This window comes from Cyanistes caeruleus, chromosome 8, assembly GCF_971803275.1.
Source record: "Cyanistes caeruleus chromosome 8, bCyaCae1.hap1.1, whole genome shotgun sequence".
Lineage (NCBI taxonomy): Eukaryota > Metazoa > Chordata > Aves > Passeriformes > Paridae > Cyanistes > Cyanistes caeruleus.
In genome coordinates, this window is record NC_141708.1 from 7,435,715 (window position 1) to 7,451,422 (window position 15,708).

The following is a 15,708-nucleotide window of genomic DNA, read 5'->3' on the forward strand; positions in this document are numbered from 1 at the left end:
GTGGACAGAAATTACGTCATACACCTCACTGAGCAGTGTCCTCTGCTTTAAAGTCACAAAGTACAACAAGTACTTACACTGTAATAAATATAATATGCTACATCTCCATTCAGCAGAAAAACTGATGCACTGCAACTTTGAAAAGAAGAACACAAGTACTTTTTCCTTTAAAACACCATTAGGTATTTTTAGAGTAAAATCTCTTGATTTTGATACTAACATTCTCACTCAATAATAACATTGCTCATATGCCAAAAAGTGAGTGCCAATTCAGCAAAAAATATTCATAGAATATTAAAATTCTAAATACTCAAAACTGAAATTACTTATCTGTATTACTGCCTAATCCATTTTACACAGCCTTTAAAACAGATATGAGGAAATACTTCAACCCTAGTATGGAATAAAATACAGAGTCAAAAACTCCAGAAAAAATAAACATTCCCCCAACTTGCTACAAATTTGATTTGTAGGACTGGCAGTCAGGTACATAAAATAATAAACAGTTTGGTTAAAATAAGCAAATTGAAATATGGGAGGAAGGAAAAATGGAGCCCCAAAGGCTGTTTTCTTCAACCCCAGTGCAGCCACCCATCCTTCAGAGGAGATTTATTCTTTGCCTCAGAGAGGAAAGATTGGCCACCATGGCAGGGCTCACTGATTCCTTTCTGAAAGTGACTTGGAAAACTCAATTTCCACCTAAAACAGCTGCCAGACATTAAAAGAAATATTATATTTTTCTAGTGTTATTTTTTTTTCTGTAAACCAGGAACTAAATACAGCTGTGCTTTCATTATTCATGACTTTTTTTTTCTTTTTTTTTCTTTAATTTGGCCATGGAAAGAAATTACTGCGAACCAAAATGTGCAAATAGAATAAATCTCTTCTTTTATTGCTTTGGTTGGTTTTTTCCAAAGTATTAGCTTAATACAGACCAATTGAGACATACCATTACTCACTGATAGATATCAAGCACAAACTTTTTGACACAGATTCTCTGAGAATTGAATTAGCATGTAAAAAGGAACAGCAAACTGTAGCAAATACTGACAGTCTGTTTGTTCTTGGTATTTGAAAAGCAGTGATTGTTCATATCATCTACAGCTGACCTTCCCAGACCAGAGACTGTGGTAGGCAATCCTTGCCAACAGACATGAAGTGACACAGTTGCATGATGTGGTCATACACTGCCTTCCTCAGAATGTTTCCATTTTTTTCCATCTTTTTCTTCATCATTTATTTTGTTGTTCATTCTAGCAATGACCTCTCCATGTTCTCTTTCAATTGCCCAGCATCAGGAAAGGCTCTAACACTTTAAAATCTGACTGGCCACATTTTAAAAAAAAATGTACAGAAGCAGTACATATTTCTACTTGATAGAAGTAGAAATCTAAAAATTCTCATATCATCGATGGAAAAAAAGCGATATTGTTGCCCTTTTAAGACTTTTCTTCCCACATTTTGCATAGCTTGTCATTTTTATAAAATTATTCTGATGGCCGTGGCATTTCCTTAAGGGGCTAACACAGTAAAGTACATTTATTTCCCCATAACATAAAAAGACAAATCAAATACATATATATTGCTTCTTTACCAGTGTATCTTCATACTCTTTGACAGATACATTTTTCAACTTTCCCTTAATGTCTCATTTGCTATTGTATCTATTTTGTAGCGTACACTGCTGCATTTTGACCTCACACAGTTTGCTTTTCCATTTTATGTCAGCATCACCCTTTATATCAAGTGACTTCCAAATTACACTTTCCTGTCAATGAGTTATATTTCTGGAACATATTTTAAAATAATATTCACAATTCAAGCTAAGAAAAAGGGGCCATAAATTAATATCAAAGACTCACAGGCTACTTTGAAATATGCTAAAATACAGCTGAGTTATCGAGTCAGTTGAATTTGACAATGTGCACATTTAACCTAGTTTACATTTTCCTCAAGTTTATATAACCCAAGGTTTTATCACCCTCTTGAGATAGAAATGACCCCCAATTTACTTAAATGATCCTACAACAGTCCCTCAAATATTCTGTAAGGGCTTCATAGCACTAATTCTAAAGCTGCAAACCTCCCTGAGTACTCTCTGGACTTTCCAGACGCGTGTGCCAGGATTAGGTGGTTCAGGAGCCACACCTGGACAGTAGAACTGACACTACAGGACATTTGCATTAATGGAATAGGCTCAGCTATCCTCCAGTGCTTCATGTTTACCACCAGAGAAAAACACCCCAGCTGACATGGAATAATGCACTGGTTTGACCAAGAAGTCCCAAAGGAACCAACACAAAATCTCCCACGTATCACAAGCCACTTATTGAAGTCAGGGTGTGGTTTTTTTTCCTTTTCAACTGGTTCAAGATTTACCAATAGATCTCCCCCTGAAGTCCTACTGATCAAGAATTCTCTTTTCCCTGGGAATTCAGCATGGGAAGAAATGCAACTGTAAAAGTTCCACAGCTCTTTTCCCCACTTTCAGAAGGTAAAGCCAAGGAACTCTGAGGGATCCTTTCCTATGGCATTTCTTTCTTACAGCTCCAGTCTCAGGGAGCTCCAAGGCCTCCAGGTGTCTGAGGAGTGACAGCTCCTGTCCCCTGGGAAGTGTTCACAATTCACACACACACAGCACACTGAATACACAGAACAAGGATTCAGAAAGTATCCATCCCTATGAACCCAAGCTCAATATATCAACAAAATCAAATGTTGTGTATCTGTAGATACTTGCACTGGTTTCCTTCTCATTTAAAACTCTGCTTCACGCATGGGCTAAAGTCCCCTACACAAAGCAAAGGATGTCTTCTGAATGAGGTTTCACCCAGTCTTGCCTCATCAAGTTCTATAAATACTCATATTTTATATTAATAGCTATTTTACTGTAATACTACATATTACATTGCAAGAAAAATATTATAAACATAATATAAAAAACAATTATGGCACCTGTGGAACAGTCCTCTAATTCACACAGCACTATAAGGTGTGTTTCTTCTTCTTTTCATCAGTTAGAAAGTTAGTTTTGTCACTGTTAGTTTCTCCTATTTCTTTGAGATAGGGTAGCATACCTAAATGAATAATCACTAAATTGACTTTGTCTGCTTTGACAAAAGGTATTAAATAGTAGGAGAATGTCAGTTGGTAAATTCATTAATATCTAAGTAAAAGCTACCAGAGAAAGCAAATAATCTTAATTTCAAATATAAGGTATGACTTGTTAAGCAAGGAAAGACCACAATATTAAAAAGAAATTAATTACAAAAATGAGAAATAAATACATACATGGAAAAATTCTCCATCTCAAAGTAAAAGCTGAAAATAATTGACAGCAAATCCATATTTTAGCTTGCCCAACAAAGCTGCAAGCCAACCTAGCATTTGGCAAATGAGTACACAGAGCCTGGGGTGAGATCATAATACTTTATTAGAAGCTTCAGATTCTTGGTGTGGTTATTGTTTTAATTCTCTGGAAGGTGACAGTTGGTTTGTGCAGCTATTTTAGCTCAGGGCAAAAACTGTGTTTGTCTGTTGCTCTTTATAAATTCTGAGTTGGTAGGTTTGCTGAGGCTAATCTTTTCTCAAACCATCCTAGAATTGTCTGATTTAAACTATAATCTGTTCTACTTGACTCCTTAAACACTAAGAAGATTTCATTTTAAACAGAATTTTAAGTCCATATATTCAAAAGACAATGACAGTCATTACTGCTACTGTATTTATAAATAATATCGAGTTTCTCAGTCTGTATCAAAGTCAATCAGTGTTAAATATAATTGGCGGAACTCATTATTTTAAGTCAAGCATGACAGTTTTACAATTACAATATGTATTTAGTTTAAATTAATGTTGTCCCAAAAGGAAACATGAATTGTTCCAATCAGTAGTGACGCTGGTAGCTGCTGGTATACATCTCCCAACTCAGCTAAAGCAAACATGTTTTCAAGTGCTAAAATTTATTGTTTATGCCCTTTAAGTTTCAACATAATTTTTAAATATCTGGAAAATCCCTGCTAACAGTTTTACTTATAGTGCTACTTGCTATTTATCTTCTATAACACTCTCCTTGGAGTGTTCTTGAGTTTCATTTTTCTCTAAGTATAACAAGTCTGCCACCTAGTGCTTTATGCTACCTCTAGTACACATTTTACTTGACAATTCTTTTTTACAGTTTTATTGATAAAAGAGGTCATATCCTGACACCCTGAATGCATCAACATGCATTTTTTTAGTATTTAAAGAGAGTTCTTTAAACAATTTTAATTCTCCTTTTCATTAAATTGTAACATTGTACATTATACATATTACCTTATAACACTGGTAACAAATGTTACTAAAACATTGGCTTATATTAGAACTTTGACTATGAATAAGCACAGAAAAGAAAGAAAAAAAATACTTTCCAATAGTAAGAAAAACAGGCAGGATGAACTATCAGACCATGTCAATACATCTAATAAGCCTAAACTGCATTTTGACAACATAAGTAAGAGTGTATTATCTTACCCTTTTTCTCTGAGACAATATTGAGCTGATATTTCTAAAACTTCATTGGAAGTTGTTATGAATCATCTACATTTAATAATTAAACCATCTTTCTAGTTACTACTACTGAAAAGAAAAAAAAAAACAGTCAGGACTAACAAAGACTTTAGTCCAAAGACCAGATATGAAAAAGTAATTAGACTTCTTAATTTTTAGAAAGTAAGACAAATGTTAAATAAAGCGGATAAAAGAAATAAGTGCTTGAGGGTTTGGTTTTATTCAGGCACTGCATACACTGCATAACAATATGGTTTAAAAGTTTTAAATTAAAATAAAAATTTACTATAAGAAGTTGTATGAAGAATAGGTAAGGACTAGCACTTTACTTTTTCCTTTTTGAAATCCTGGTGTGTCAGCAGTAGTGGGGCTAATGCAGCTTCAGGACTGGACTAGAATCCTTATAGGGCTCTTCAGCCAGAAGCAAAATTTGTTTTTTTGTCCCCAGCTCCCTGCACAGACACCAGATATTATCTTGAGAGTTTTTACTGGATGTACATTTCATAGTTTCTCACCAATTTTGCACATGAAAGTATCATTCTTCATCTCTGTGAGCTGCTGACATACTGAGGGAATTGCTTATTGCTATCCTGTCTGTGTTTATACCAAGGAAAGAAGCAATAGTCTTATAATCTGTAATGATTTTATGGCTCAGAGTTCAGAATGGTAGAGTAAAGCCATAATCCAATTATTCAGGTCAGTCCCAAAAAATTCATTGCAAAATGTTTAGTAGATCACATATTTTTCTTTTCCAGTGGTTTACTTTAAGTACAAAAAGAGCAGCTAATAAAATTTAGCCATTAAAAATTTTAAAAAAATAAAATAAAAAAAATCTTTGACTACTTTTTCCTGCTAGTAATAATGTTGGGGTTTTTTTATACATAAACTAAACTTTGCAATGTGCACTCTGGCTTTCTATTTCATCCCTGTAACATCCAGAAGACTGAGTAGAAAACTCAGAGGAGCCAGTGGAATGTGTACACCTGACCCTTCAGGCTTTTGCAGATGGGCCCACCACCTTCCCTCCTTGCAGGTTTCATCCCAGAAGAACAGTTGAGAGTGGCTGCTCAGTCATTATGTGAAGCCATCCACAAATTAAATGTCATAAAACGCTAAAGTAAGAGAAAAATTAAGAAGAGCTCTGGAAGGAAACATGGTTTAAAATAAAATATTTACATTCATTCTTTCAACCTTTTTTATACACATATTAAGGCCTCATCTTTTTTAAAGGCTATAAATCCAACAAATATCTGGATCAGGGGCATATGATCAATAAATAGGTTTTAATTCCACAAAAAGCTGCAAGTCATTCAGGCCCTCCCTGGTTTAATTCTCTTCGCAAATGACCCATTCCTCGTGACCTCTTAGGTTTTAGGTTCTCTAATCCTTCTCAAAGGTCAGGTTCTAATCTCTAAAAGCAGGTCTGCTCTGCAACAGGGGAAATTCTACAGTGTTACACTGGATCTATAATGCAGATATATATAGATAGATATAGATAAAATGCAAAAGGCAAACTTCACCTGATTTTATTATGTGTTTGCAGGCCCACAAAACTCTGTGTCCAGCCAAAAGATGAGCACTAGATCAATTTAAATTGTTCATTTATTGCAATTTTATGACATTGTGACTACATTCTGGCTGTGCATTGCTGAGGAAATCTTCTGGAATGCCTGAAAGTTTCCCCACCCAAAGTGTGCTGCCCTGTAACTCACTGTTTACTGCCTGTTTTAAAACAGCAACCAGTCTGCAGGGGCCAATGGAAAAGTTATTTGTTCCCTCTCTTCACTGTCAGTGGTGGTACACAGAAATAATCCAAAAATGCTTCTAAATATTTTTTTTTAAGGATAAAAGGGAATAAAAAACTAAGGTATGTAAATCCAAGTGCATTTTTTTCAACTTCATTGTCTCAACTAGGAATTTTCTCAGTGGACAAATGGGAAAATCTTGAGTGCTCAGCTCATGAAAATTCTAACTATATGAAGGCAAACAATGTGATTTACACTCGCAGGACTGATTTGCTGTAAGCTTTTATGCTCCTGCATGTAGCAGTATTAGAATAAGTTGTAATTCTAGTTTGATATGTTGCACTGGAACTCAAAATAATGTACATAAGCCAGACATTTTGGGAAGTTTTTGATCTTAGAAATATGGTTATCTAAGAGAAGTCTATGGCAGAAAGTATCACATCCTCTCAAAACAAGTGATTGTTAGCATGCCTATAATTCAAACCTTGTATTGTAACACATCATGAATTGTAAATTTAAACTTTCATTTTCTCTGGAACACTGGATTAACCACTTCTCCGTTTATGATTTAAAGCTTCGTGTCTGTATACAACCCAAATGAAGATCACAGAAGTGGCATTTGTCCCAGTGATTCCTCCCAATCTGTCTAAAACCATCTGGTTTTCCTGCATGTTCCCTTGCACCCAGGAGCTCTGACTCTGACAGCAATGTATTCCTAATGCTGATGTGTGAAGAACTAATGCAGCCATTTGGATGCACACTTTGCTATCGAGGTGTCGCTGCCATCCATCACGCTGGCCCAGACACCATTGAGCAAAAACAACAGCCAATACAAATGCATCACGACAAAATGTTATATTTATGGTTTGTGTACATGCATAAGTCAGCTGCACAACCATCTCTGGCCTCCACTCAGGATTCATTTATATGGATTGAATCAGCTTCCGATCGTTCATGGTGAGATTGGCTCCCAACAGAAAGGCCTAGGGATACAGAGCCTCCCTACCAGAAATACAGAAGCAGATTTGTCCTCAGCTAACAAGGATATTTGCATGGGGTAGCTTCTAAAATCACAAAGCTTTCTTTTGCATTAATACAGTTTTTATTTTGTATAAGGAACCTTTCAAGGTCTCCTCTGATATTCCTAAGCAATGGCATATTGAAGACTTTTAGCTCAAGAAATCCTTCCTCTCATGAAGTTCTAAGCTGCAAATAGTTGGATGCAAAGAGAGAATTACCACTGCATGTTTGTTCATTTGCTATACTCTTCCCCTGACATTCATGTTCAGCCACTCCTGACAACAGGGTGCTAGAACAGATAGATCATCATGCTCACACATTCTTATCCATTCAGCAGTTTTCTAATTTCTGTATCTATGAGGCTTGCTCTCATTCTCTTGCTCTCAAAGAATTGTGTTTTTCAATTTCAATTTCAAACATTTTCAATGTTTGTCTCATTGTGTTTTTCAATAATACAAGTCAGTCACAAAGAATGATATTAAAATAATTTTTAAAAGCCAGGTACAATGATTTTCACACAATCTGGATAATACACAACTGCATGCCCCATTACACGTGTCTTACTCTATTTCTATTAAGTTTTCATAATTTAAAGCAGAAAAACAACTCTTGTACAGTGTTGCCATGTTTGGAAATGCCATTTGAGAATGAAATCTGGTGTTTAACACACTGTTCCTCTGATCCCTACAGGATTTTATGGCTTTGCTGCCCTCTGTTTATCCTTTTGGCAAGCCATCTGTATTTAGCATAAGTCCCTGCAATGTTTCAGCATGTTACCTCCTATATAAATCTCATTCTTCTCAATCATGCCAGACCCATCCATAATCTTCATGTGTTTTTATCTGTGCTCAGATCACTTCTTCAATCACACCACCATCCATGTGCAGCATTAAAATTCTGTTTACTCTCCTACATCACTATGAAATGAAACAAATAATGAAGAGACCAAAACAATCAGTGCTCTCCCAGTGGCAAACTGTTTTCATTTCCCCTCTGAAACAGTCCATTGATGCCAAAACCAGCACCAGCACGTTCCACCTTCCTAGGCTTGAGGATGGCAATGACAGAGGACTGGGCAAAAGCTAGGTAAGATGGGTAGAGAGCTGGAGGAGATGAAACCAGCTGAGCTTTTACAGCGAATATTCACAGTATCCCAAGCTGCAGAAAGATCCTCTTTCTGCTGAGGAATGCAGCGAGCATTCCTCAATCTACATCCTGCTGCTAGGGAGAAATTGAGGCCGTCCAGTATCACACAAGAATTATCCGGACACTCGGGATTAAATCCTGAGGTTTTGCTTAGAAGAGCATTCCAATTTAGGGCAGTATTTACACAAGTGAAAAAAAGGACAAAATTTAAATGCTTAAAAATGGTCATTTTGAAATTCAAGCACATGACTAAAAGTTTTCCTGAAGAAAATTCTAACCAAACAGCAAATGATTACCTGCATATACTGATTTTGATTCTAAGTAATAGAAACAGATGTGCCTTGAATTTTTATTCCTCACAATGTTATGCTGCTCATAAATACATACAATTTATTTTTCCCCCTTCTTGAGCAATAATATTCTTGTGTTGTAAAAAATGCACTTCAAGGAAAAGTGACGTTTTAAATGTCTAAAGCAAAAGTTTCTTAATGAGGAATGAAATAAAGCACAGGAAAAATACCATGCAAATGCCTGTCCAGTACAAAACTGAAACATGGTATGGCCATATTTTAGAATATAGATAAGATTATCTATATAATAAGATATATTAAGCATCTCTTAATATTGTTTATATATGTATTTTTTTTTGAATACATGATTTAACAGGAAATGGACTGTGCTGATAAGAAACTGTCATTGATATCTTAGGTCAGTCAGTTATCCAGATATTAACTGATTATTTCCTATTATAATGCATCCTCCACCAAATACCAGAAATACAAAAATCTATTATAATTTATGCAGTCTCCTTATAACTACGATAAAATAACTTTGAGAATTGTTTACATAGGAAGTATTAAATGGCTGGAAGTATTAAAATAAAATTTATCATTACAAATCAACAAGATCTTTAAAATATTTTGAAATCTGACAGAAGAGAAATAACAGTAGTGAATTAAAGGTGAAAGGGCATCTTGAATATAGTAGCATTTGTCTCCAACATGATTTATAGACCCAGCTTGCAACATGATAGCAAAAAAATAAGGTTTTCATGGAGGTGCCTGAGGTCTACAAATCTCATTACTGTCATTTCTTTTCAATCTCTTAAATTTAATAACATTTATTTTTAAAGGACAAAACAAACGTTGACACACATATCCAAAACAGCCTATATAGCACTGTCTTCAAAGTATGAACTTCTTATGTACCCACTCTAAACCTAAACAAATTATTTATTATATAGATACAAAAAATATTCCTCTAAATGCTGACATTTCTGTTTTAAAGTAAGATGCTTTTTTATGCAAAAAAAACCCCCTCAACAAATGGAATTGAATTTATTCACCAGGAGTATCTCTAAGACACAGTTTTAGGAAGTATTTTCAACTTGATCTACAACATCTAAAATTTATGTTCCAGCTTAAAATATTACATTCAAACTTATGCTGTCTGAGAGGAAAAAAAAAATACAAAACCCCACACCAATGTTCTTTAATAGCTGGCAAGAGGAATAAATGTTTTAGGCCTAGAGATATGTCAGCATCTGTAATATAGTATGTAATTTACTATTTTGTTCTGTAAAACATACCTTGCAGATGCAAACCATTTAAGGTAAGAAAGAGATTAGCAAAGAAAATAAACATTCCTTTATTAGGTAAATGATGCCTTAAAGAGACTCTAAAATAAACTCTTTTGTGTATGTTGTAAAATGAAATGCTAAGAAACAAGGCCAAAAATCAGAAGAGAGGTTATAAGTATGTTCAGACATCTGTCTTTATGTATAAATTCAAGTTTGAAGTAGGGATGATGTTAGAAACAACAGACAAATTGATCCAATTGTCTGACACGGAGCAGGTACGTGCAAAAGTCACAAAAGTTAAAATAGTGTTCTCCAACATCCCATCTGTTTTTATGATGATTAAAATTACTATTGAACTTGATATTGGCATAGTAAAATTGGCACAGCTCGCTAAGGGATTTCTGCACATGGGTAATAAGCATTCTCATCCCTTCAGGTCCTTCACTATGACTATCAAAACTGCAATTCTTCAGAGTAAATTTGCCAGAGGCACCTTTTCTACAACATTAAGAACATGGAGACAACACACAGCCTCCTTTTATGATACTGTGGAGAGCAGCTGTGTCTCATGTCCCTGGGAGGCAGACTGGCTGAACCACTCAGAATGTCCCAGGGAATACTGCTGTTTATATTATTTGCATTTCTCCATCACAAATTCTATCTTTAAAGCACTGATGCAATTACTATTCCTTTCATTCACATATGATGAGATACAGACAATAACCCCATGGCTTGGTCAGTCCCTCCAAGCTCGATGTAAGGAATCAACTCTTAGTAGACTTTAATTTGTATTCTTGTGGAAAAAAAAAAAAGAGAAGACCAGTAGGACATTTTATTTTTCAATGTGCTCAGTTTTAAATATCAATGTATTGGTATTGTATTCAATTGCTCAATTTTGGAAAATCTCCAGGAAGTTTGTTTTTTTTTTTTCAAGGAAATGAAATTATCATATAATATGTAATCAACATTTCAGTACGTAGCATTAAAAATACAAGTACTCACAGTAGCATGTTCCCCTAAGTGGATTTCCAAGATACCTATTTTCAGAGTCACAGCTGCAGGGGGAAAAAAAAAGACAAAACCAAACATTGCCATTAAACACAGCACAGATTTAATAAAAACACAGCTAGATTATTTATTCAAATAGCATGAGTTTCAGTGCAAGCAACACATAAATAAGAAGTATTTAATATAGTTCTTAATGAGGGTGTGCTACTTTCTGGAGGCACCTCTCTGTCATATAAGAAACCCAGACTGACCAGGTTCTTGAATAAAGATCTTCAGTCACCTGCCTAAAGTTGGTGCCTGCTGTAGGACTCAGGGTTGAAACTCTGGTCTCTCTGCACTCTAATGAGCAAAGCAGAGCCAGGGAGCCATCCCAAGGACTGGATCTCCTTATCCCTGTCCCCTCAGTCACAGCTGATTCCCTCCCTGGTTTGGATCTGGCACAGCAGCATCTCAGCTACTTCAGAGACAACTGCTGCTCTTCACTGACCACCCAGGGCAGCAGGTGAAATTCAAACTGAGTATGATGTACTGATGCTGCTGACAAGATGTGTACATGATAAGGGCTGGAGAAACAGCTTTCTTACTGATAAGATGTATAGCTATTTTCAGAGACATGAAATAGCCTACAGAAATTCAGTTCAAATTCAGTTATATAACATTACTCTAAAAATGCCAAATATCTTAATAGAAAAGGATTAATCTGCTTTAGGTTTCCTTGGCTATTTCATGGAAGTCTCCAGCAAGATTACGATTTTCTCTTAAATATACAGAAAGATTCACAAAACAAAGAGAAAGCTAATCACTGCCTATTAAATTTCATATAAATATTTTCCCAGAGGTAATCTGAATCATTTAATATCTTGGACTATCTTTTCATTACTTTATTCTAACAAACTTAATTTGGAATGAGGTATTTTTGCTGTTATTTTATTTGTGATTGGTATTAAAGATACATTCTAACTTGGATGTCATATCATTTAACAAGTTTCAGAGTTTAGAATATTTTGATGTTTGTATTTTTGCTGGTTTCCTTAATAGTTTCTAACTGGTGATTGCTAACATACTCATTTTTATTAAAAAATAAGCAGAGAATCTTCTTTACCCTTTGTTACAATACCATAAAGAAAATAATCAGCAGTAGCAATAAAATGAAGAAGTAGAAAAAAGATGTTCTGGACTCTGCCTTGTGCACTCCTGATCCCACATTAGAATGAGAGCTCTTTCCAGGGTCAACTATATAGAAATTCAACACTTTTTTAATATAATAATTTTAATAATTAATCTCCAAGAAAACAAATTCCCCAGTGCTTCAAGTCTAACTGCAGAACATAATTTGTGGTCTTCTTCACAAAGACACTCTTCCCTACAGCCCTTTCCACAGAATTTAGAAGAGAATCTGATCCTGAAGTAACTCTCTTGGATGTACTTGGAAAGGAGAAAATCTCTCAAGTAATAACATTGGTCTGCCTGACACAGTTTTTTTCTAAACATCACAAAACACTAACAGCATTCTACAAAGAACAGCTTGCTACTGAACAATAAAATATATATTCATGTGTGAAAGGGCCTTTAGGTTTGGAATTCTGAAAGAGAGATAAGGGAAAGGGACCATTTTCAAATCAAGGGTTTAAAAGAATTCCTTCCCTTTTCTTGTATGTAAGATTGCCACATAAATGAGGCAGTGTATCAGGTAGCAAATGATTATAACATGATAGAGGTTATTGTAAGAGGACTATTTTTTCTCTTGAATTGTTTCAAATGCAAAGTAGATTAAATGTGGCAGTATTTAGAATATGCTGGGGTTTTATATCTGAAGGTAAAAAATGTAAAAAAAACCCTCTATTTAGAGTCTGAGGAAGAAGGCACAAGACTTCCCCTGCTGCTCACTGCTAATGGCACTGACCTGAGTATGACATGGAAAAGCAATATCCAACTCTCAACAACAATAACTTTTCCATGGGGAGAAAATAAAAAAATTCCTCTCTGAACTCTTGCCCAGTCACAGCATTCACCTGTGGTGCTTTGACCCTGAGAGTAAAGGTTTGTTTTTTTTTTTTAATCTTGAAAATCTTAATGAAAAAAGACAGCTGTTTCCATACAGCTTCCCCTCTCCATTCAGCTTCCGTCCTAATCAGATGAAACCATCTCCCGTGGATCAATAAGTACCAGAACCCAGGGATTTCCAGCATCACATATACATTCCTTGCATTTTTATTTCTATTTTTAGCACAGAAAAAACCCAAACACATTAAATAAAAATATTTATTAACTCGATCTAACATAACACAGGCTTCACAAGAACATACAAAAGAATGGTTAATACAAAAATTACTAGGTTCTAAATATTTTGCAACACACAAGTATTCATAAGTATTCATTCAAATCCAAATAATTAGCAATTCCCTGACAATTACAGAAGTGACCTTCAAAAATCTTGAAAAGAAAATGGCAGTGCAATTTTCCAGCTGTTTCAGGTATTTCAGCATCATGTGCAATGGAATGATAAAATATGCACTACAAGAACAGAAGAGTGAATGACACCACGGCAAAGCATTTTGATGCATTATCATAGATGTTATCTCTCTGTGCTGGGAGCCTCATGGAAGTACTGAAGGAGGGAGTGATTCTGGGCAGGAGGCAGCCCTGGTGGGTGTTATGTTATCCCAGAGAAGCTCCCAGCCTGCCAGGAGCAGGCACATGGCTCAGCCTGGGCACAGGATAAAAGGCACTGCGAGATGTGAGGGAGAAGGAAATCTCCATGGACAGCACCTGTACACAGAGGGAAAATCCAGGTTCATCCAGTGCTGCAGGCACACAGGAACCCCAGTAACTGAAGGGGCATGAGATTTACCTGTTATCTCTGCTCTTTTTATGCCCTCTCATTAAAACAGTTGGTTTATTACATCATTTGTTGCCAGGCCTTTCATGCAGAACACTTCCATAATGTATATCGGGAATAACATGAGGTGGAGTTTTTACTAGTTATGGAAGCCTGTTTTAATTCAAATGGAAGATACTGCTTAAACACTTGGTTTTCAGTGGAGGGAAAAAATGAAACTAATAGGATTAAGAATATATCTGAAATTATTCACACGAGCATGTATGCTGGGTTTTGATTAAATTTAGTTTTGTCTTTTAATCCTCTCCTATTTTATTAGCATACATATTGCTCTGCATTAGTCACTGATTATGGTTCCAATTACAAAATTTCGTATTCGCTGAATTGTTTCCTTATGAGCTTTACTCATTGTAGTAATTTTTGTACCTTTTCCAAAAGCCAGCACACATTGGACCATATGTGAAGCATAATATATGCCTCATATCTGAGAAATGGGAGCTACACTCATTATTTTATGTGCCATAGGGCCATGATCATTTGCTTTAAGTGGTCATAATGAATGAGCAGTTCCACTCTGGCAGGACTCCAAAGACACAGCTCCCATTTACAAGGACAAATGGAGGAAGGCTCCTATTAGGTTACGTACAAGTTCTATGGTTTGTTCCAATACAAAAGTATTCAATTCATCAAGCTCACTGACCTTTGGGTGGCCTGCTATTAGCACTTATTTCCCAACTTCTCCCTCAATTATCCTTTCAAAACTGAACCATTTTCTTTCACTTTCTTTTTATCTCTCTGGATTTTCTGGAAGTTCAGCATAGAAGTTATTGACAAATGTATTTAAAAAAATAATTGTTCTCACGTTTCTGACCAAGATAATTTCTCACTTTCTCTTTAAATATAATAAATGTATGTAAATGATGAGTACATGTTTACAGTAAGACTACCAGATTTGGGTTGGGTTTTTTTTTAATGAATGAAAGGCTTCTTTGTAAGACAGAGTTAACAAACAACCTTTTGTTGAAGCTTAGCAATGTGTATGTTCTTGTGCTCTGTACCTTGCAGGCTTAAAAAAGCAAAGGAACAGACAGCAGGGGAATATATATTTTTATATGCCTAATTTTATTGTTCTTACTGGTATGTCCCTTAAGGAAGGGCTCCTTCAAGCTCCTCACCTGAGGAAGACTGTCAATATTGCACCAACCTAGATTGACAGCTTTCTAGACAAGTGATTTGATCACATGGAAACCTTCCTAAAACAGTTCATTTAACCTTTCATGGTGAAGGTAGAAGTTTCTGTAGTTCTGCTGCTGCCACTAATTGTTAAATCTTTCCTTTCAATTTAAGCTGAAACAAAAAAAGAGGAAGAGGGGAAAACAAACCTAAGCACAGCCAGACTTTCTTTTAGCTGAGTTTGCTTTTAATACCTAATTCTCAGGGAAGCCCACTCTTAAAGACAATATCATTTTATTTAACTGGTTCCTTACTGACAATCTAGTTCTGGCTCAGACCAAGGCTTGTCAACTATACAGTTATAGCATATTATATAATATAGATATTTATGACCCTTACCTCATATTTTCTCCTTGAAAATTAAGAGACTACTTCCACAGTTTCTGGGGAAGAGCTGTCACCTGGCTGATCTATAGCTGGTCATAAACAGGTTTGGGATTTTGCCCAGGTTCCCAGCATTGTGTCTACAAGAGCCTCACAATAAATTAGTCGGCTTTAGCAGAGTATTCCTAGTCCTGGACTGATTAGTTGCTCCAGCTTTTGGATGAGTCAGAAGAACTTCCAGGACTCCTGCTCACCTCTGTCCTAGC

At 35.6% G+C, this 15,708-nt stretch overlaps 1 protein-coding gene across 5 annotated transcripts in view; it reads right to left on the bottom strand.

The window, feature by feature from the left end:
- ATRNL1 (attractin like 1) overlaps nucleotides 1-15,708 on the bottom strand; it is a 432,328-nt gene that overhangs the window by 261,305 nt on the left and 155,315 nt on the right. For all 5 annotated transcript variants that reach the window (XM_086899053.1, XM_086899052.1, XM_086899057.1 and 2 more), the window contains one exon: nucleotides 11,041-11,093. In XM_086899053.1, the coding sequence (XP_086755179.1) occupies nucleotides 11,041-11,093 (53 nt within the window). The remainder of the gene's footprint in view (nucleotides 1-11,040; nucleotides 11,094-15,708) is intronic.